The sequence below is a fragment of the Haemorhous mexicanus genome, chromosome 2, assembly GCF_027477595.1.
Source record: "Haemorhous mexicanus isolate bHaeMex1 chromosome 2, bHaeMex1.pri, whole genome shotgun sequence".
Classification (NCBI taxonomy): Eukaryota; Metazoa; Chordata; class Aves; order Passeriformes; family Fringillidae; genus Haemorhous; species Haemorhous mexicanus.
In genome coordinates, this window is record NC_082342.1 from 87,757,557 (window position 1) to 87,781,744 (window position 24,188).

At 39.9% G+C, this 24,188-nt stretch overlaps 1 protein-coding gene across 4 annotated transcripts in view; it reads left to right on the forward strand.

The window, feature by feature from the left end:
- DHRSX (dehydrogenase/reductase X-linked) overlaps positions 1–24,188 on the forward strand; it is a 162,247-nt gene that overhangs the window by 129,308 nt on the left and 8,751 nt on the right. The window contains exons 6-8 of one of the 4 annotated variants that reach the window (XM_059839364.1): positions 3,074–3,281; positions 18,003–18,065; positions 20,197–20,441. In XM_059839364.1, the coding sequence (XP_059695347.1) occupies positions 3,074–3,281; positions 18,003–18,065; positions 20,197–20,436 (511 nt within the window). In that variant the 3' untranslated portion in view covers positions 20,437–20,441. The remainder of the gene's footprint in view (positions 1–3,073; positions 3,282–18,002; positions 18,066–20,196; positions 20,442–24,188) is intronic. The other 3 variants (XM_059839365.1, XM_059839366.1, XM_059839367.1) reach the window with 3 other exon arrangements.

Genomic DNA, 24,188 nt, shown 5'->3' on the forward strand with positions numbered 1-24,188 from the left:
ATTCAAAGCCAGGTTGGATGGGACCTTGAGAAATCTTGTCAAGTGGAAAGATGTATCGTCTTATGGTAGGCTAGAGGAATTAGGTGATCTTAAAACTTCCAACCCAAACGCTTTTCTGATTTTACATAGGAGACATAGCAGACAGAATCATGGTGTAAGTTCAGGTGCCTTTGTGGTCCTATATTTCTGATACATAAAGTCAACACTGGATGTAATGAAGTCAAATAACCAGCGTTGATTTATTTTTTCAATGTGACATTTAAACAACATGATTCTAATAAAATGGGGTCTGACAAAAAACAGTTGTTCAACAGAAATCCTCATCAGTTCTGTGTTGTGTTATTCCTCTGTCGTATGTAGTCCATTGATGTCAGGTTCCTGGAAAGCAAAAAACATACACACAGAAATTGGGAAGAGAGAAGCTAATCATTGCAGGGCCTCTGCCAAAAGTTTTTGCTCTGTGTATCTAATTTTATATTCTTCATATCTATATTATTTTATTGAAGTCTGATTCCTGGCTGCCTTGCAGATCATTTGCATCTCTGCACTGTGATATAAAAGGTTTCCTCATTGATTGGGTAGCTTTTATATCTTCTCAGCACTCATGTTTCTCTGGCACACATACCTATGCAAAATGCAAGGCTTTGGAGGATCCAGCCCTTGTAGTTCATGCTTCATTGCCACAAGGTAAGTCAAAACAGCACGCACACAAAATGTGGGAATGGGGAGTCATGGGGAGCATTCAGCATCCTCCTGCCTGGCATCTGAAGATTACTGAAGGCCCGACTAGACCCAGGCAGAACAAGTCAGAGTAGTCCCCAGCTCTGCTTCCCTGTGAGCCGCTTGCCTGACAGGATCACCCTGGTTCAGCTCGGGAGCCTGTCCCGTGCCCCAGCTTGCGTTCAGTGGGGAATGGTGGCTGATGGAGGAGTGCCAGGGGGAGCTGCCAGCTGGCTGCTGGAGGCGGCTGGGGATGAATGCTGCTTCCCATGGGTAGTGTGAGCTCTGGCCCACGTGGCTGTGCACAGGAGAAGCCTGTAGCAGCTGAGGATCTGGTCCTTCAAGTTAAAGGGGTTGGAATATGCATGAAGCATAAGGTGACATTTTGAGCGTCTCAGATCAGAGCATGGAGGTTACTGAATTTAAAATGTAACTGCAATTTCCTGACTAATACCAAGTCACTTATATTCATGCAATGATTATTCTTTACTCTTTAAATAGCCCATTTTGCCCAAAGGTGCAGGTGCTATCTTTATGATAATGAAGGTATGTTATCCAGCATGGTGCAGCTGAGGCTGTGGGTTGGTGCAAGGACTGCCTGTGATCAGCTGTCCCTTTTGATTCTCAATTCATATAATGGTTTTGTAGACTGCTTGTGATTTGCTTGGACAAAAAAGAGAGAGGGAAAAAAAAAAAGAGATGCACTGGAGGTTCAGTGTTGTTTTATGTTGTTGTCTTTTACTTCCTGTGGCTAAGCTGTATTATTTACTGTGGTGTCTCCGAGTCCTTGCAGATAACGTGGACAGTTAAATTGCTACAGTAGCCTTATACCTCTGTAGAGAGCTTGATTCTTAACATCCAGGGCTTTCTGTGATGAAGTGCACAGGATATTATAAATAAGATATTCAACAAGACTGATAACAAAATGAATTCATATGTTTATTATTCATTCAAAATAAAAAAAACTTGTACATAGTAACGGCCACAGAAATCACAGGCAGTCTTTCCAGCAGAGTAAGAGCATCCCTAGTCTGGACATTTCTTGCACTTAGGGTGAAGGTGTAGAGGATGGAGCTGTAGGTGCTGCCATCAGAGAGAGGCAACATCTAGGGGAAAGGAAGGAACAAGGAAAGAGAGTTCTGTTCCTAAGTGGGTGCCCCTTCATCACCTTTCACCAACAGGTTATGGTTCTGCTGCTGCATGGATCCTAACCCCTGATTCCACATGGGGAGCAGCTGCAGCATCACTTCCCCAGGACTTAGCAGAGGCAAAGTGGATGGGGGCTGGAGCAGTTCCAAGCTCCCAGAACCTGCTGCTTTAGGCTCCTGCCTGCTCTGCCTCTGAGCTGTCTGTAATGCCTTCATTTCCCTTTGGTTCTGCTTAGCACAAAAAAGGTTAGATGAGAGGCTGGGGTAATTACAGGAGTGAATTGTTACGGCATAGGAATTTGTGGAAGTGCTGCTGAGGCCTCAGTCAGGAAGAGCATTTTAAGTGACATACCTGCTAATTTGCCTGAAAATAGCCTGCTTGTTAAAAAAAAAGAAAAGACAAAAAAAAAAAGTACTGCTGCCTGCATGCAATGAAACTCAACTCAGCAGTTCCCAGAAAGCTTGACTTGAAAGAAGGGCACATTTGACATCCAGATGAGAGAGGTGCACCAGAATCTCAACAGGTAATGTTTTGCTGTAACTCCTGGAATTTGTGTGCCTTTGTCATACCTCTTCGGCACAGATCCTGCCAGCCATCTGTGCTTTAAAGGCTGTATAGGGCCTGTAAACTGTGGTTACACTTGCAGCTGTTCTCATTGCCTTATCCTTTTATCCATCTCTTAGCTGTGCACAATCTGGTGTGTGACCAGGGCAGCTGCAATGAGTACCCTACTCCTCTGTACTGTTCCCAATACAGGAGCCTTCAACTAGTAGGTTCTGATGCAGTAAAAATAGTAATAGCAACAAGAAGTAGTATGATCAGCCATGGATGTAACAGGGAATAGAGAGTGTATGTTTGGAAAGAGCAGAGTGAAAGAGGGGAGAGAAGTTAAAGGGCCTCCAGGTGATGATAACCTAGAGATTGATGCCTCAGCATTTCTGGTTTAAAGAGTTTGACAGAGAGATTCTGGCAGGTATTGTGTAATTTTTTTTTAATATTTTCCCCTGCTATAAATAAGACTTGGTGTCTGATGGAATAATCACCAGAAGCTGAGTAAACAACAGGCCTGCCAGTGATAAGCTGTTTCTTGCGACGACTCAGTGTATATCTGGATATTGCAAAGTGTGGTACATTTGATGTTTGTGCAATTCTGTTCTGGTTATTTTTACATGCATCTCCCTCTCTTCTTCTCTCCTGTGTACAGATGTTCGTATTCACCCCATGGAGCCTATGCCCAAAGCAAACTTGCCCTTGTGTTATTTACCTATCGACTACAGCATCTTCTGACTGCAAATGGAAGCCATGTGACTGCTAATGTAGTAGACCCTGGAGTAGTGAATACTGAGCTCTACAAGCATGTCTTTTGGGTTGTGAAAGTGGTCAAATGGATGACAGCCTGGCTATTTTTCAAGGTATTCCATTTTTAAAATAATTTCATTGCTGTGCCCCTGCATTGTGAAATCTGCCGTTGGCCTGGAGCTGAAGGTGTTTCAGAGTTTGTAATAGTGTATGTTATTCATTGCATTTCTCTGTGCTGATGAGATGTACAAAATCAATAAAGACAGGCTTTCCAGCGAACAAACATTTATTTTAAATGGAAGGAGCAAGCTGTCAGAGTAGGGAAAGGGAATGCCTTTCACAGTCCTTGCCTATGCACTGGTAATCTCTGCCCTGATCTATCCACGTGCTTCTGTGCGTGCATGGGGGCAGGACATCACCCTAACATGGAGCCAGAATATGCAAAGTGTTCCTCAGAAATGACTTGTTCATTCTCTTAAAGAGAAGCAGACATGATCTGGCATGGTCTACATGTATACAGCATGTTGCAGAGAGGAGGGCAAAGGGAAGAAGAAAGTTGTACAGAAGTGGCAGTGGGAGGTGGCTGTGCTCCAGGATGTGAAGTCCAGGCACTTGTGCTCAGTGAGGTGGGACAAGTTTTAATTAGGTTTTTAATTCTAACACATACTTGTAATGGTACTTGATTTTTCATTATCCAATCCTGATCTGCACTAGGAAACAAAAAGCTCTTTAATACAACAGATCCAGAAGTGGGGCAGGCTCAGTTATGGGCAATGTTTTTTAGGGGTGTAAGTAGATTAAGCTGAAATCAGTTTAGCTGTGTAGGTGAAATCTCCTCATGCACACAGGCCTTTGAAGGGCTTGTGCTGAGAAAATGTACTGCTTATAGCTCTTTCAGAATGTAGTTTTGGATTAAGTAAATGGAACCTGATTCCATTAGAGAAAATTAAATGTCCTAATTAAAATGAAGTATTTTACATCAAGGAGCATGTCCCACAAAGCAAATTAATTTTAAACTTTGATATGGAAATATCAGTTGCTTTCATTTTAGAAATGAACTGGAGGCTGGAAGAGAGACTGTAAAATAAGATGCAAACAAATAAACCCATATTTAAAAAAAAATAGATACTTCTGAGTACACCTTGAATATTGCAATAAAATTGTAATAAGAATGCTCATAATCTGTAATGCATTCTTAAAGAAGCAGACTGCAGCTTTGCCAAACCATGTACAGTAAACCTGTTTTCCCTCTTGTGATTGCCATTTTAAATATCAGTCTTGGGTGGCAGTGTTTTTTCATTGGACTCTCTTCACCTTCCTAATATAAAAATTTCATGTAGATTTTTAGGTTATGCTTAGAATTTCCTCTGGAGAGACAAAATTCTTGCATCTGAGAGTGAGTTTCAAGTCTCTTGTTTTTTGCAGCTCTCAATCCCTCCCAGTTTTATGGATGTGCCCAGGAGACATTTTTGTATTATACTGGTGAGGTTTAGACACTGAATTGGGTTTTATTGAACATTTAAAATGGTTTATCACAAGAGGGATTTCCATTCTTACAACTCTAACAGCCCTGCCACTGACAGTTCTAGATCATTTCTTTCTTCTTTGGATGTGATACCGCTCAAAAGAAAGTCTGCCTTGAAATAGGTGACAGACAGACATACTGGTCTGTATGGAGTTGTGATGCCTGTACTGCCTGAAAAGCAAATGTATCAATTGCTTTCTGAGTCAGAGTAACCTCAGCTTTGGATATCTGAATGCTTCAGTTATCAAGGTTGGGATTTTCCCTTTTTTGTCTAACACTCAATGTGTTTTTCCCAAAAGCCAGTGGGAAATTCTTACTTTCTCTCTTCCCATCCTCCCTTAGGCCTCTGAGCTACAGCTCCAGCTTCTACTCTTTGCTTATTGCTTAGGGTATATCTGTGTTTGGGAGTGCTTCATCCCAGAGGAGCACCCTGGTTGGCATCACAAGGAGATGTTTAGTGCCACAGCAGGCTCATATTGAAAGCCTGCCTGGCAATTTCTGTAGTGCTCTGCTGAGGGCTGTAGTATTCAACATTCAAGCCTGTGTCAGTCTTGTGTTGCTCTCTTGCATTAGGGTAAATTTCCCCCGAGAAAAGTAAGAAAGCAAATACAAGAAAATTCAGTTGTCTGGTAATATTAGCTGATAGTTAGTAGTATGGATTTTTTTCTCTCCTGGAATTTTGTTCCTGAGCACTGATATGAATCTTCCTTCTAGGATTATGAGAGTAATGCAGTGAAAATGAGGTGATAGCTCTCTAATCATATTGACTTAACTAACTATTGTCACCCTGAAGTATTCCAGAGTGGGTTCTAAATGTGTGCTGGAAATTGCTTCACTCACTGCAATATGGCACTCTTGAGAGCCAGCACAGCCCAGAGAGCTTCAGTGAGGAAATGCATCACATTGCATTCCCTCAAGAGAGAGTCAACATCTTGTTTGATTTAATTCCAAATAAACTGGCAGAACCCCCACCACTTTTCAATGCATTTCTGCCAGCACTGGTGCCAGCTGTGTTCAAGTTAAATACCTCTTAGGGATTGCAGCCTGGCCCCCACCTTCCCTGGGCTGCTCATGTTGGAGGCAGCTCAGTGTGGCAGACAAGGCTGGGGGCTCAACATCTGCCTTGGAGCTGCCTCAAGATATTTAGGTACTTAAAGGAATAGACTTACAGTCTTGTAAATAGGCCATGATACATATGCATAAGTTACTCAAAGTATTAGCAGCTTGATTTTCTTAAAACTGCAAAACATTATCTTCTATACTTTATATATGGCTCAGAAAGGTCTTGGCCAAATCGGTTTTTGGGGGTGGTTTTGCCCCCACAACTTGCAGTGAAAGGCATTTCTGTAGAAATAAGATAGGCCAAACTAAAGGTTCTGGTGAGAATCAAAAAATTTGTGAAATTGGTGCCTGCCCTTAAGAAGTGACATTTTCATTCTTTCTCAGAAAAATTATCTGCTGTGGTACTCTAAATTCGCACTTTGAAAATGTTTTCTCTGTATTTTTCATAAACATGGACTGCACCTGTCACACAAGAGACAAATTATGTTTACTACTAAAAAAAAAATAAATTATATCCTTATGACTTTTTTGTAAATAAAGCCTGATGAGCTGACACAGTCCTCTGCAGAATGCAATGAAGTATATCATCCTTTAGTAATCTTTAACATGAATTAATCTTCTTTTTGAAGAGGTAAAGTCCAAACTAATAAACACTAACTAATTAATGAGATAGTAATAACTTTTAAAGTCATTCATTGAGCATCAAGCTGCAATTTAGCTAAGTGTGCAACACACCAGCTTTAGCACTGGGCACCGTGCAGGCTGGAAACCAGGAAGTACCATTTCCTTCCCAAGTATTTCTGCATCTGCAGCAGGTACTGAATATTCATTCTTAAACCAGATGGTCTCTGCTTGTGATAAAATTAAAATGCCTGAGAGCAAAACAAAAAAGTTGACTCTCATTAATGTCCGATAACAGGGACTGTTCTGCTTCATATGACTTCATTATGGCATCAAAGTAGAGACATTTGACAGATAGCAGTGTTGTAAAGTTCCCCAAAACCTTGTTTATGACAAGCCTTGTGAACATGTCATTACCAGATACAGAGTATTTGGTCCTTTCAGCCAGCTCAGATTGGTATTTAGGAAGGCATTGTGGAAAGAAGGCTTTGCATCAGATTCTGCCTCAGCTGTCATTTCCAAAGACATAGTGCCAGATAAGTGATTATTGACTGACAAACTGAAAATGTGTAGGATTAGTGACCCTGCCAGCCGGTAAAAATGAAAGGAAAGGCTTCAGGAACACGGGCTAGATAGATATCAGTCAGTATAAACTAATTCGTTTCCTTCACCTTGTCAAAATAGGCTTAACATTAGTGTAATTTTCCTATAACATTTTTTAAAAAATGCTTCCAGTCAGTAAGCAAGTCTATAAAACAAGATCTAAAGGACCTGGCTTCATCATTCATGCCAGAGGACATAGTCATGCAGGTCCCACTGCAGTATTTCTTATTCAAACTGTCTCGTTGGCACTGTGAATATAGTAAATTTATTTCATCCTACCCCCCAGGTGTCAGAAGACAAACACATCACCACACAATAACACCAGCTGTAAGAGAATGAGGGTAATTAAATCCCACAGCTGAAAGCAGCAATTCATCAGCATCAACATTTTCTGTGCATGAGAGTGTGTGGTCCTCACATAAAGCTAATCTGGGCCATTCTCACAAAAATGAAAACTTGCAGAAACGTATAATTTGCAGTTAATTTTTACAAAAGATTTTTCTGGTCAAAAACATAGAGAAGACAACAATCTACTTGAATCCAGTAACTCTGCTCTTCCAGCAGATACCATTTTGGTACAAACTGGTACAGGGATTTAAGCTTTCAGAGCCATAGGTATCTTTTTTCTATCTATTAAGTATTTTATTCTTTGGGCAGTCATGGAATGATTCTAGAGGGAAAGATGAGGGAACCAACCTGAGAAGGCTGGTAAATAATCTACTGCTTAATTCCCAAATCCTGATGATCTGGGCTTTTTTCTTGCATGTGATCTCCTGAACCTGGTTAAGTACCCAGGTCCTGCCTGTTATGGGGTATGTGGATGGAGCTTGGCTGCTTTATTTATTGTAACTGCTGAGCACAGAGCCTTCTGAACACAGAGCCCTGTGTGCCTGCTCCAAGTCAGATCAGACCCTTCTAAGGCAGGCTGGCCCTCAGTGCACACATAATTAGCATTGAACCCTGGTCTGAACCCACCAAACCTGTGACCTTCCCCCCCTTGCATCCCAAGATATCACTATTTTTCTGCATGTTTTCTAAGGTTTAAGTGGTTAAAATATTTATTTGAAGGCACATGTTGAGAGTTGTGACAGGGTGTTTTGAAGGCAGGAAAATGAAGGATTTGTGTTGCTTGCCTCAGTGTATGGTTGCTGTAGAGGACAGCACAAAATGGGTAAGATTATGTCACAGTGCATCACAGGGAGTCAAGGATGTTGAAGTTCTTGTTTATAACTTATTTGGAGCAGCTGCTGCTGTGATTTATCCCCACACCACACCCAAGCTTCCTCTTGAAGGGTGCCAGTTGGAACAGGCTGAAACACACGCATGGGGCAAGCAAAAAATGAAGCAGTGTGCACAGAGATACATCTCATGTACTGTCCTGCAGTTTTAGTAGTTTAATTAAAATAAACATCCCTTCTTTTTTTTTTTTTTCCCTTCTCACAGTGTGAAATGGGAAGATTTTCTTCCCTCTTTCAAAATTCCTCACAGGACAGAAAAACTGTCCCTATGTCTAATATTGCCTACAGGATTCACACTTTTTAGCCCAGGAAATGTCCTAAAGGAAAATTGGTTAAAACTACACTGTGCACTATGTGAAAACCCATACTTGCACTGTGTGAAATTGTTTTGAACATTTCAGTAAGCAACAGAAATGTCAGAAGCTCTGTGTCTTGCTGTGTAAGAGAGGGTTTATCCTTAACTCTGGTGTGTAAGAGGATTGCTGATTTAACCTGACAGCCCAGGAAGATTATTTATGTGAAAGCATTTAAATTTGTATTCAAAAGAGTGGGAAAAATAGTCCCTCCATTGCTTTACTGGGGTGAGAGCAAGTAAACAGTTAAGAAATTGTGAAAATATATGAGCCTAACCACTGTTAGCACATCAGCACCTATCATCCTGTAATCTGTAACTGGTTTCATATTCAGAAACCACAGAGTTAGTTAGGAAAGACATTTTCCATCCATCAATCTATTCCTTGCAGTACTTTCCTAAGTATTTGGCTAATACCTTTGTGTGGTAATCTATTCCCAGCCAGACTTGTTGAAAATGGAGAAAACACAAAAAAGGAGGATAATTTTGCTATGGATCAAACACATATCAGGGACTCTGGACCAATTCCTCTCAGTTTAAAAGAAATTCTCCTCAATGTCTCTAAAGGAAAGGTCTCAAAAAAGAGCCTGAAAGATTGGGAAATTAGAGAATCTTGAAATTCCCACTAGAACATTAGCACAATCTTTTAAATTATGGGTTATAACATCACACTACTGTAATTCTTCCTCATGCATCAGAGAAATACAAAGTCAATCACTATGTGCTTAAAATGGTTATGTAGTACAACTCTGCTTGGAAACTTGAACCCACTGGCAGCAGGATACAGAGCAGCCACTACTCTTTCTCATCAGTATGTCTCTCAGAGAAAGAGCAAAAGAGAGAGGAAATAACCCCAGACCCAACGAAATGACCCATTCAGCAAGGGTAGGAACAGGAGTTGCAGGCAGTTTCTGACTTCCATGTGAATGAGTTGGAAAACAGAGTTAAGGAGAAAGAGCACTGGCTTCCATTGGAAAATCCTCCAAATTAGCTTATGAGTGAGCAGCAGTTTGGAATTAAAATAAAAAGATGCAGAAGAGTAAGTTGTGGAGAGTGCATATTCAAGTATATTTTATATACATGTATATATTCATATATTTGCATAATCATATATATTTATATGGTCTATCTAAATTCTTCATTGCTTTGCTATTTGTGAGTTTTATGTCCCTAAAAAAAATTGTATTGCAGAACCCTATTACCTAAAGGCCCTACCCACTACAGTGAAATATAATTTTAGGAGATTTTGGAGATCTACAGGCCCTTCTTTCCCCCTCTTTGAATTTGACAATCTGTAAGTTACCAGTCATTGAAGGAGAATGAAAAATCTTCCGCTGTGAAGTAAGGAAATTCTTCCATGAACAACCCAGACACAATTTTTGGTGGTTTTCCTGAGTTTTCAAAGGTTGACATAAAATGTCATGTTCCACCAAGAAGCAGAAAACATTCCCTTTTCTAGAGGTCTATGGCATTTATGCCTGGAAGTCACCTCTAACAGGTCTCCTGGTTCATAAATCTCTGAAATATAAATGCCAGCATCAGAAGTGTGGTTTCCTCATGGACACTGCTACAGGACCTGTCTTATCCTAAGATAAATATCTACAGCTGGACAGCTGAATTAAGTCTTTCAAGTGGCAGTTTATCCCTGTGAATGACAAAGGGGTCCTCTGGTGACTAGTTCAGCTGTAGATGTCTGTGCTGCACAAGGCTGGTTAAGATGAATACTTTCCAAAGGTGCACAGTGTTCATTTTCTAGGGTTTTTTTCTTTCATGAACTGAAGGTGGTAGGATTTTGGATGTGTGCAGGAGAGAATAGGAATGTAAAGTTTGTTCTTAGATCTGGGGCACAAGTAATCTACTATCAATCTGGTTTTGCAAATGGCAGCTCTCAGCTGTTAGACCATTTCCCGCCTAAGTGGGAAATGTGCTCGTGGGCAGCTAGAGATGAGGAAATCCCAGTTACTTATGAAATGTATTTCTCATTTATGTTTATAATCTATTGTGTGCCTTCACTACAGCAGCCCTGGGTGAGGAAATCCCAGTTACTTATGAAATGCATTTCTCATAAGTGTTTACAACTCATGGTGTGCCTCCACAGTTTATCACGCAGATATCGCCATGCATTTACATGGGTTGTTATGTGTACTCCCTGGGTGTATTTATAATAGCCTAATGTTTGCAACAAGGGAGAGCCATGGGAAGCAAGCACCATCTCCTCTTTGAGGATGAGCTGCAAACAGTAAACACACTTTTTTAAATATAACAGGATCATCTGCCACCCAATTTGTAAGTCATGAAAACTTTTAGTTCAGAAGTCACATGAGTAGCTCTGGCTTTAGTAATGGCTACAATGATTATGACTGCAAGCCACAAACTTCTGAGTTGCATTTTAGAAAGACTACTGAGATACTATGTGATGTATCGGTTCTTTTTTTCTCATTATGTTCTGAGCTAAATACTTGGGATTTGGTGGATTTTAATAGGTAAACACAAGAAGGGACTTTGGTTTAGTGCCTCTAGTCCACATTTTTTCTAGAAGGAACCTGATTCAAATGTGGCATAAACACATCATTAATACAATCTCTCAAGAGCAAGTGGTTTGTGTACATTACTACATATTTAAACATTCTGGTTAAATTGTGTCTGTGAGTCTCTTCAGGACAAATGACTACATCTATGTGGTGCCATCTCAGAGCATCTCATCTCACGGGAAAGGGGAAGTAACCACAGAAGTTACATTGCCACAGACCAGGCACTCTGCAGGAAATACAGAACATATGCAGAAAAGGATTTGGATGAAACCAGAGCAATGTGCAATAAAACAAGAACGAACTTGGACAGCTTATCAGAGATGGGATTTATAGTAGTATTTATTTGGCCCATCGTGCTGACCTACTTTTCTGCCACTGGAATAGGAAAGAGGTGCTGCTGTTGGTCCTATGCTCAGGCACAGTCTGAAAAACTGAGTTGCTCCCCATGTCTCCTAATTGCTCATCAAAATCTTGGAGCTAGCTACCACCAACTTACAAGCTTAACTTACCTAAAATAATTTACTCAGTTTAGTATATCTGTTACTTTTTGAATGAATAGCAGGGGCCAGAGTTGGTGCTGTGTGCCTGGCAGGCCTGTTTTCCCAGGGCTTTGCTATGAGAGGCACTGTGAGCCCCAGCCCAGCCGTGTCACATCCCTGCAGCCAGCAGCAGTATGCTGAGGCTGGCTATATCTCAGGAAGAGAGTTACTCAGTATTGTTGCCTGCCAAGCTTAAGATGCAAAATTCAGTCTTCTGCAGTCTGTCACTTGTCATATACTATCCTAAGATGATTAAAAATGTAGAAAGAGAAAAGCTGTCCTGTTGTTTTTGGAACTCAGAGTGTTGAAAATAAGCTTATACAGTCTGTGAGTATATTTGGGTTCCACCCACCTGGAGTGCTGCATCCAGCTCTGGGCTCCCCAGCACAGGAAGAGCATTGAGCTGCTGGAGGGAGTTCAGAGGAGGGGCACCAGGAAGATTAAATGGATGGAGCATGTCTCCTACAAGGAAAGACAAAGACAATTAGGATAGTTCAGTCTGGAAAAGGGAAAACTCTGTGGTGACCTAACTGTGCCGCTCCAGTATCAGAGGCAAGCTTACAAGAAAGACAGGCAGAGACTTTTTTTTTACAAGGACATGTAGTGACAGGACAAGGGAAAATGGCTTCAAACTGAAAGAGTACATTTAGATCAGATGTTTGGAAAAAATTCTTTGCTGTGAGGATGCTGATGTGCTGGAACAGGTTGCCTGAGAGTCTGTGGATGCCTCATTCCTGGAAGTGTTCAAGGCCAGGCTGAATGGTTCTCTGAGCAACCTGGGATAGTGGGAGGTGTCCTGGTCCATGGAAGTTGTGTTTGAAATAAGTGATCTCTAAGATCCCTTCCAACCCAAACTATTTTTTGATTCTAAAAATTATATCGGAAGGACATTATGGGGCGGTATACTTGTTTTTTCTGTCAGGGCTGTACGTTGTCTACTTACAAAGGCTATTTTTACAACTGCCCAAGCTGTGAATGTAGCCTGATAATTTTTCAGAGAGGAGTTCAGTTATCACACTTCTGATCACAACCAGTAACAAGAGCTTAGGTCCCTATTTTCCTTTGCACATGAAATGATGACTTCCATCATTGTGAAGTTTGTGGTACATCATCAGTGGCTTTATACAAGCGTGGCTGATCAGAACCTGCTAAAGAAGTAAATAAGATCTGAACACAAAAGCATCCAAGTCTGAATCTTACTGCATATTCCTCTACCAAGGATTATCTGATTTGATTTCATATCCTCTGTGTGCAGTACTGTTCTTTTGTAAAGCATGTAAGACATGTCTGATCCTTCTCCTTAGAGGTTCTCCTTGATCTGAGGCTGGCCTTTTATTTTTTCGTGCCTGGTTTAGGTTTGTGGCACATGTGTCCTATTTTATATGCCTGTTATCTTGGGAAGTGGATTAAGGCTGGCACAGATACACTGAACCCTAATCTCTTTAGAGGGCCTGCAAATCTCCAGAGGTAGTAAGTACTTCAAATGTTTATATTACTGTGTTCAGCTGATGTTGCTTGAAATTCATTCAAGAAGATCTGGAAGAAAGGAAGCACCCTTTGGAAAATGCAAAGCGGTGGATTTTTTAAAATTACCCTGTTAATATTATTTTATATACACTTAATGCTCAGTTTTCATTTTAGTGGGTTTTTTCCTCCTTATTTTTAGGAAAGCCTCAAGCACTATTTTCACTGCAAAATATTTCCATAACCCAGAATCTTGGCTGTACAACTTCTCCCATGAGAGCTTTGACCCATTTGTTATAGTTCTAGGTTAAAGGCAGATTGCTGGTGTCATTATTTCCAGCTTTTTGAAAAAGTGATAAAATATGAAATGTGTTTGTACTCAGTTACCTGGATTTGTCATCTCCAGGTCACTACACAGTGGTTCATACAGAGGAGCCAAGGGAATTTTAGAGTACCTCCAGTGCTCAGAAGCAGTCTTGTACACTTGATGTACAATCTGTCACATGCTCTCCTGGTTGGAAAGAGAGAATTTGCAGTCATTAGGCTTTATAGATGTCAGTAGGTACCATCCTGATCAAGGTTGGCACCAGTGCTGTCACTCTTACCATAAAGACAACACACCTTTGGTGAGCTGGTTTCAGTTTGACTTTGTAGATGTTCTTGGAAATTTTTCTTCCTTATTTTTATTGTCAATTTATATAGTGATATCTAGTAATAGTCTCTAATCAAACAGGAGTAAGAATGCTTTTAGGGAAACAATTTACTCAGGACAAGAAAGAATTAAAGTGAAGTGACTGGAAATGTATTTACTTTGAGAAACTGAGAAAGAAATAAGCAAAAAAAAGAAACTTGTTTCTAATCTTTGGAATCATACTCTGGGAATGACTTCCACAGTGTGGCAGCTATAAGAAGAGTGTTGTTTCTATGATGGAGTATAAATAGGTTTTGGAGAAGAAGATCAGCTGATAAGTTATCTGCAAAATTAGACCAGAGATGTCCCAGCTGGATTGTTTCTTCTGAATCCTGTATGTATATAGAATCCTGTTTTTTTTTGCCCCAGGTTTACCTAGTTTGCTCCCATGCTGAGAAGAAAAAAATGAATCCAGAATCAGAGTACAAAAGTGAAGATTTTCCTAGAAATGTCCATTTTGATGTTGAACTTATTGAGTACCTAGCAAATTCATCTTTAGGAAAACCTTTGATGAATATGTGCCATTTCTTGCACTCACCTCCATCCTTGCCTGTCTTGACAGCAGTTCTTCCAGTTTGCTTATGAGCTGTGTTGAACTGTCCAACAGCCTAGTCCTTGCTTTTGGTTAGAGAAGAAAAAGAGAAGACAACAGCTATGGATCAGCCTGAAGAGCTTTCAATGAAAATGAGATTTTTTTATTGTCCTGGTAAAAATATCTGTGCATGCTCTTAAAAATAAAGTAGACAAGATAAATTGCAAATGGAGCTGTAGAGATCACTGACATAGCCAAAGTACATGTTTTTAAATAAAAAAAAACCACTTTTTTTTAAATTTGTTTTCTGATTTTGTGTCCCTTTTAATTCAAACCATGGTGTGATATTATAGGGAGGTCAAAACTGAGTGCTTGATCTTTCTTGAGTGGGTCTTTCAAATCAGAGCAATAGACTTGCTGCAGACTACTGGTCATGAATCTGTTGTGAGAGCTAAACTGTGTCAGTGCTCCAAAAGACTGAGTAAAAGTTTGCCCCCTGATATATATGACTGTCTAGATTTCAAAATAAATCCTTTGGATTATACAGAAAATTTGAACTGTCAAGAAATAAATGGTGTGGTGAACTGAAACAGAGGTCTCAAGATACCTGCAATTTAGCTGTATTTCAGTAATCTCTCATTCACCTTTCATTGCTGTCAGCGGCCTGTAGGGTTTCTGTTATATTTATGATGGAAATATCTGTCAATGAATCATGTCACTGAGATGCATGTGGTTTTTCCACTTCAAGGAATTATTAAGCACTCCATAGTTTCTGTGGTAAACACCACATTGCTGGGTCATTTGTACTACCAGGCATTTCTTTATGTAAGTGTCTTTCTTGCAAAAAAATTTATTTTTATGTGTGGGAGGTAGAAAGTATTTTTGTTAAGCAAGTGCATATAACTTTATTTTGTGTTTTTACATGTTTTCACTATCAGCTAGAATTTCTGTAAAACTTTGGATGACAGTAGGAATTTATTAACAGAATTTTGCAAATATTAATATGGTTTCTTAGTGCCTTTATCACAGAAAAATAGATGTACCTAAAATTCAGGAGACCTCTCATGTTTTGGAGTCCGTTTGCTTAAATTTGTGGAGATTAGATGATTTTAATGTAAAAATATTACTTACATTCAAGTACAGAACTTTTTATTTTACAAAATTATGTTAATAAAATGTAATTTCCTTTTTAATCATATAGTAACCAAAAATGTAACCCACTGTAGGTTTACAAATTAAACAGATATTACAAAGTAGCTTTCAATCATATTCTTCTACTTTTAACATTACTCATCTGCAGTACCTAAGAATTATTAGGAAGGTTAGGTAAATAACCCTAACAAAATACAAAGCACTGAATATTTTGGGAGACTGCAAGATCCTTTTAATTTGATCTGCTGTTGGTTATTGTCACTGTAGGTTATGGATGAGAACATCTGCAATTGTCCTCCAGTTAATATACTTTTGAATTAGAAGAAAGGGCAGAGCTACAGAGCAGCTGGCAAGTGCTCAGTTAACCTCCACTGCAAAAGTTTAAAACACCTCTTCAGTGGGGCTTCTAAATGATGAAATACGTGGGGCTGGCTCTTCTGACAACTCGTGGAATGAGATCGATGATTTTAACCTTTTCTCTAAATTAAACTGGAAAACCAGGAGCCAGCAGGGCTCCATGCTCAGAGCTTTGGAAGAGCAGCTCCTTTCCTGCTCATCACCCCATAAATACATTTTTAATGTTTATTTTTAAATTATGCGAATGTATTCTGGGCTATGCTCTCATCTCCATTTCATTGAGCCTACTTCATCGTTTATAGTTTGGAAATAGTTTTATTTGCACTTATTCAATGTAGCAGCAGTTAGCTCCAGCCTGAGTACTGTTTAGATTTTATTTCCTTTCCAACACAAAAGTAAGCTTTACGAGATTGAGCAGCTGTCTACTACTTGCAAATGAGGTATATGCTGAGACAATTTTCAATCTTATTTTATGATTTCTCATACTTGCCTATATAAAAGGAAAAAATACCCTGGGTGAGCTTTTGGAAATGAGTTTATATTTTCAGAGAAGGAGTTAAAGAACAGACTGGGCTCAGGTTTTTTTTTTTCCTTTAGAGAAACCTGTTATGTAAAGATGTGTACCTTAGCACTATTTTCTCTCTGGATTTCTCTTTGTGGTTATGTTTGTTGTTTGGCGTGCTTTTGTTCTGCTGCGGTCATCTGAAAATATTTGTAAATTCTTTTTAATATTAATTTAAACTAGGAGAGGAATCTCCCTGATTTTTCAAGAGCCAAAGTTCTTTTCCACATTTTATTACGTTAGTAATTAAAAATGATTGCTGTTTTCTTATGCAGAACTGTAGCAAGACACCCAGATATGCTTCTAGTCACAGCTGGGCATTTGTTCTTTTGAAAATCTGTCCCTCCTATCAGGTGCTGCTGGTAACTGTTGTCAGATGTTTGAGTAGCTGTGCTCTGATGGCAGGCATGATGTTGTTTCAATTCATTTTCTAAGCAAGGACCAGATGTTTGTTCTGGGCTAAGCAGAATTGATTTGCAGTTAAAAGCTTAAGTTAAGGAGTATCATATCAGGCTGTAAACCAGCCATGTCTCAAGCCACATGTGAAGCAAAAAAAAAATGTGAAAGCCAGTGGTAATCTTCTTCTTCACTGCCCTGTACATCTTGGATATTGTTTATGCAAGTGAAGAACAGATGTGTTGTTCTCTCCCCTGTGCTAACAAATGAGAATTCAGATTTGTTCCTTGGACTGTTTCATGATTTTCCCTTGCTCTACACAGAGATAACAATAAGAACAAGGCAAATGGCTATAATTAGAGAATTAGGCCAGTAGGAATTCACTGGTTCCCTGTGAGAGCCAGTGATAAATCTGTCTCCTTGGGACACTTCAATAAGCCTGAGGCACACCATCTCCAGCTCTGGCCACCTCCTGTCCTTCCACTTGCTCTCAGCAGTAAACCATTGCAGGCAGAAAAGCAACAGGGAAGACTTAAAAAAGATTGAATTTCAGCAGAGTTATGCTGGACCTTTAAGAGGTGAGGTCTTGATCATTATGTGGCAAAAAATGTCTTGTGCAAGAAAGAGCTGTGCATGGAATCCCATGGCTACAGTGCTCTGGTAACAGTCACGCCACTGCTAATAGCTGGATTTATCCATCAGGAGTCTAGCTTTTACATTTTATTCTAGTTGTCATCAATAAATTCACACTAACCTTTAATATATTCACAGTATAACAGGCAGGAAAAATTACACTGGGACTAAGGAACAAAGACAAATATTGCTGAAGAAATTTTAAATAAGGTGCAGATCTGTAGTGGGCATTGATTCATGTGCTTCATGGTGTCAATAATTGTTCGTGAATTGCAGTAATTTTTTTTCCTCTGAGCAGAGCATTACTTGTGAAATACAGTCATTACCTATTGATTAGCTCTGTAGTTATTTTCATGCGTCAGTAGTGCCTGTAAAAAAATGAGTAACATCTACTTTACACCAATGTATAAGATCTGTACATTGTTCATCAACAAGTGAAATGAGTCTTTAAAATATATATATATATATTTTATTGCAGACACCACATCGACATTTTCAGTAGTCATGTCTCAGGATAAATGGGAAAAGTCTAAAAGGCTCATTTGGGTTTTTAATAGGGTTTTTTTTTTTAATCAGGGCATTGTAATTGTTCTGCTGTATCAGGACAAGAGTGCAATAAGAAGGACGTATTTGTCACTGGTTAGTGCTAATGCAATTTCCTATTTTCCCTACTGTATGTCTTTCCATTTAATCTCAATTGTTGGTAATGTGCTACTTTTTGATTAAATGATGAGAGCTGAAATTCACCAAGGAGAAAATAATTAAAACTGTTTGTTTTCCAGACTGTCAGCAGCTATTAGGGAAATTAAATGTATTTTTCCCTGAACCATGTTACAGACTTTGCAAAGTTCACAATCAGTTCACAATCAATCAATCTTTTATTGAACACAGATTTAAAAGCAAAGGTCAGTTATTTTTTGGACACTAAGGAATTGATGCAATTGATAAAACCCAGCCATTCAGATTATTTTTATATGAAAATTTCACCACTTGGAAAACCTTGCTTGTTGACTGTGGCACCCTTATAGCCACAGCAGCTCAGAAGATTTGCAGAGTAAAAGAGATCTTTGCAGCTTGTCCCCCCAGCTGCAGCAGTGTCCCCTGCCCTGGCAAGGGCCAAGCAGCAGAAGGGATTGTGCCTGATGCTGGTGGCCGGGCACCAGCCTCTCCTGTGATCCTTTCCTGCAGCCCCACTCGTCCAGCAGTGTAACATCCTGTCACAGCACTCTTTTGCTTCAAAGAGGAGCCTTGGTGTCTGACCTGCTCTAGGGGTTTGGTCCTGCTTGTAGATCCACCATTTCTCCTGAAATGTCAGATTTCGCTGGGTCAATGTATTGACAAGGTTTCACCTAGTATTTTCCTCTCCTTTTTCTACTACAATAAGGCTTGGGCTTGCTCCTTTGTTTGCACCATCTACCCCAAGAGCTCATGCTTTGAAGTCTGCTTTTTACTCCTTTTTCTGAAGGGGCTCGGTGACATGGATGGGTGATGTGAGGAAGGCAAGTGCTGGTAATGCACTGGGAAACCCTCCTACCCCGAGTCCCTTCCTCCTCCACATGGCCTATGGGCTGCAGAAAGGGATCTGAGCCAGTGGGGCAAGTGGCACACTGATGTAGCAGCCACAGTCAGTGAGCTTGGAGTGAAGGCCTGGCAAGAGGCTTTTAGGAATTCAGGAAGAAAAAAGAATGAAAAAAGCACTGGGACTGTCAGTGTGATTGTTGTGGGGCACAATGAAAAGGCAGGTGGAGAAATGGATAAAAGTTTTGTCTGCAGACATGCTTTGCATACCACATAGAGAAACAGAACTTAATCTTGATTGGAACAATTCAATTCCACTGTGAAGTACATGTTAAATAACAAAAGGTGGCTGCAGAGCTGTGCAGACTTGCAGGTGAAGAGCAGAATTTTAAGCAAGAGGCTGTGCAGGCAGGAGAGGCAGAGGGGGGAGGGCTGGGATAGCACCCAGCACTGGTGTTTGAGCTCTGCCCAGACCTCAGCCTGTGCTTTTATGAGTTAAAAGCAGTTGCTTAAACCTTAGCACAGTTCTGCATTAATTCAGCAGGAATTTTTCCTGGGAAGGAGAAGTTTAGTCATCTGTAGCTTTGCTGCTTGCAGTGTATCACCTCAAGTGAGTGAGTGAGTAGGGGTAGGGGGGCTCATTGATTGAACTATCAGGGCCAAAGGATGTGTGTAGCAAAATGACATTACCAAAGAGCATAGTTCAATACTGAGCTTCCTAAATAAAAGTAATTATTTCAGCATCAGATGAATCAGTAAAATGTATTCATCAAACCACAAAACCTCACAGTATTTGTTTCCCATTCTAAACAACGGCTCTAACCCTTATGTCAAAAAGCCCTATGAATTCCAGTACAACAGGAGCTCTCCTGGGGAGCTTAATGAAAAGAAAAGGTTAATTCTCACTATTTTATTTTGTGTATCAATAGTTCTGCAAGAATGAGCCTCTGGGCCATGGCTATGTAAACCCTAAATTACTCCAGTATCAAAACCCCAGTCAGAAACTCTGCAGAGACAGGAGCTACCTGAAGATGAAATAAAAGGAATAAGAAAACTTTCAGAAATATTGTTGGGATTTTAAACATTCATGCCTCACAAACCCTTTTTTGTTAGGATTTTTTCTTCTTCTTTATTTTTTTTTTTAATAGCTTATTGGGGAAAGGTGTTTGGTGGGAAAGAGATTAAATGTTTTTCTCCTTTCCAGTTTTTCATTGTTCTGTTTCAGTTAACAAGATTTGATCATTCATTACAGATCTCATTTTTGGAATTTGAACCAATTCTTCCTCCAACAAAAGCTGAGACAGTCAGTGTAGTCACTGACACAGGAATGGGGTACACCACCTCACCTGTACAGCAATGTGACACCTCTGCTGTGACTTCTGTCATCTGGAAAAGGAAACAAGAACACGGCAAGGACCACATCTGTCACCAAATTCAATCCTGGCTTTTGCAACGGAGTCACAAATTTTTTTTACTCCATCTACTACCTTAATGAAGGTTTGCAAAAAGCTTTAGAAATAAGCCTAGGAATTAAACTTGACAGCTTCAGTGGATAGTAGATCTGGGTCTTCCTACTTGCCAGTAGTTAACAATTACATGTAACAAGTATATGACATTTCATGCTTTCCTTTATCTGTTCCACTGGCAAGAACTGACACTTGTTTTTCCTTTAGAGCCCCTGCAAATGAATAGCTGTATCATCTCTCCATAGGCCTATCGTCCCCTCTGCATTATGAGTACCAGCCTGCCCTTCCTTCAGACCATTTACCTGATTAAATGTGATGAGCTTAAACTCTTGAGTAATTGTTTTCAAGATGAAAGTTTTTGCTTCCGTTTCAAGCCTTAGGAATCATTTGTGTGGCTGAGGGTCTGCGTGTTTTCTCTCTGTCTAATGAGCTCTACAGTTAAAGATATGAGGCCTCAGATCTTGTCTGACATAGTTTTAGAGACTAATCTCATTGAAATGAATGGCACTCTTTGCCTGTCTAAAATTATACTTGTTGTTTGAGTCTCCTCTGAATTTAAGCCATCAATAGATTCTTTTGCAGATAGTGAAGAGCCCTGGGGTTGATTGACTTAAACAAAAGGATTTAAGTTACAGAGCTTAAATTCACTTGCAGTCTACACAACAAAAACTTAATTTGAATAATCAGATTCAGTCATCCTTTACATTTGCATTTTTAGTTATTTTGTTAAAAAACAAGTTGATTCTGGTGGGTTAATAAGCATTCAGATACATCAATTTGCAACTGCATGTTGCCTTTGCTTCTAAACTTAGAACTTCTCTTGGGTAACAAAGGATAAGCTATATAGACAGCTCCATCATGGTATGGTTTCTGAATCTATCCATCATTTCATGACTTCAGTAATCTGATAACATTGTGATGGAAAATGGGAAATGGCAGTTCTGTTTACAAGATTACTTTTTTAAAAAAATTATTTGTTTTTACAAACTGCTTCCTGATAAAAGAGAGTTTAATTAAAATTAAGAGAACTGTAATTTTTCAAGGGTTTTATTGCTGAAATAGAAAAGCCCTAACTTATTGGGCAAAATTGAAGATGTAAAATCTGAAATTACTTATTTGAACTAACTATCTCTTAAAAATATATTAGAAAATCTGAGCAACTTTAGGCGTTCCACCTAATTCTAGTCTTCTGCTAAAATAACTGTAGAAAATACTTCTGGTCTTCTTGTTTTCCATCTTTTGTTATGTTGCTAGGGACAGATGTAAATTAACCCTCTTGTTTATATCTTTTTGGTTTATCATTTAAGATTAAATGATGAAATTGCCAACAACTGGAATTATGTGAAACAAATTTCCAGAATAAGATTCCTTCCCTCACCACCACTTTTATTTGTCCTCCAGTTTGGACTTTCTCCTCTCAGTCTAGAGAATACTGTGAAACTATTATTTAAGCACAATAACTCTATAAAAACCAGAAACTCAGACCAGCTGGGACATGGACATTGCTAAATGGTTGTTTGGTTTGGGCTGAGATAGAATTAATTTTCTTCTTAGCAGCTGGTACAGTTTTGGATTCAGTATGAGAATAATGTTGATAACACACTGATGTTGTAGCTGTCACAAAGTGGTGCTTACACTAAGCCAAGGACTTCTCAGCTTGCTGTGCTCTGCCAGTGAGAAGATGCACAAGAAGCTGTGAGGTAGCATGGCCAGGACAGCTGACCCAAAGTGGCCTAAGAGATATTCCATACCACAGAGCATCATGCTCAGTGCTTAAACCGAGGAGACTTGGCCAGGAGCCACTGATTGCTGCTCAGGGGGCCTCAGTCAGTGGGTAGTGAGCAATCATGGATTTGATCTTTTTCTGACTCTCTTCACCACCCCACTGGGGGATGGGAGGGGAGTAAGTGGCTTAATTGCCAGCTGGGATTGAGCTGCAACAATGGTATTTGGTGACCTGCTTTAAATTCCTTTCTTCCTGGCAGCTCAGGGACAAAGAGAAAAAGACTGAGACCCAAGGTGAGGAATAGCACTGCAAGGTGAAGGTTTTTTTCCATGCAGGAACTTCGTGTGGAGCAGGACATATTACAGCCCAGCTAGCATGCCACTGCAATGCAGAGCTAAGACCTTTAGGGGAAAGAGTACTTTTGCTTTCATCTCTCCCATCTCCCCAGACATATTTTCATCTTGCTTGCTAGATGTAGCACCCTGTAGTCATTTTGAGTTAGTTTGTGCACCTCACTAGTTCTGGTCCTCATCTTTGGCAGTGCAGGCATATGGCCTGCCTGAGCCCTGGAGAAGGAGTGTTCTCTGCTGAGCTTACCTGGTGATCCAGGAAAGGAAAGGATTTGCACTTTCTCATCTCCACTGTCTGTTTTCAGGAGGTGCTTCCAGCAGGAAATGTAGGAAACTGAGGCTGCCAGCCACCCTCTCCCAGCCCTCCTCCACCTGGCTGAGCCCACAGCTGGAAATAGTCCTGCTGCTCTTTGGAGTGGAAAATGGGAGTTGTAGCAATTTAAAACAGAAGAGGCTGTGAAATAGCTGCTGGCTTATGTAATTCTGGGTTATTTCTTTTTGTCTGTGTTCTGCACAGTCTTTTTGCTTTTTGATCTCATCATAGTTCCTAAAGGCTTTCTATATTGTGGTTTTCTTTTAAATATTTAGGAGTTCCATGCCCATCTTGAGTTCTTATAATAATTAAAAAATAAATAACAGTCATTATGAGAAAGTTGTGAAGTGGGAGAAGTTTCAGTTTCTATTTTCTAACAAGGGAAAAAGAGATATGTGACTTGTCAAATATTAAACAGTAAGTAAAAAAGTAGAGATGATGGTAGGGGGCTACAAGTCAGAAGTTGCCATATATATTATTTCAGAAGTCTTATGTTTTCACCAAAAGCCAGCAAAGATATTTTACTTTGCATGAGCAGGCAGGTAATAAATTTTTCAGAGGTATATGCTCTCAGGAGCATCGTCTTCAGCACCTTGAGCCTTGCTGTGTCTCCTATTCTCTGGGGCTGCTAAAAATGCAGCTACCACTCCAGACACAAATACTTCTTTGTGTGCTTTGCTGTGTTGTTTTGATTGCCAAGATCTATCTTCTTTAAAAGAATCCAAGAATCTAAGGCTGGCCTATGTACTCAGGTAAGATAAGGCATTGAAAATTTAAGCTGGAAGTAAACAAATAAATGATGTGTTTTCCTGTACAAACACAGGAGTTACAGCCTAGGGCATGAGGCATCAGGATTAGGATTTCAGAGACTCATTCTTTCCTTATCTCTTCTAACCTGTGTGTTTGCTTCAGTAAATATCTTGTGGGTCTCTGACTGGAAGTCTTGCAGAAAATTCCAGACTATGTGAGGATCCAGGACAATTCTCAGTGATTTAACTCAGGCATCCTCAGCAATAGGTAGCTGCAGGACATCACCTGGTTTCCAGAGAGCTCATTAACCAGACAGAGTGTTATGCTCACAGAAGAGGCTTCAGTATTTTGTGAAGTACACGTACTTTCTCATCCCTCTCTGCCTATCATTGGCTGTCTTATTTCCTAGAGACTGGATGTTCCAGCAAGTGAGTGTCTCTGGTTGGATGTTTATGCAATGTCTGGGGCAGCAGGCTCCTATCTGTCAAATTTTGCATACTGTTACTGAGCTGGGTGAGGTAACAAGTGTGAAGTGATTTCAGTGGCTGCAGTGATATCTCAGTTCTGACTTTGGAGACCTTGCTGTCTGCTGCAGAGCAAGCTTAAGGATCAGCATCCAGGCAAAGTAACACTCCTCAA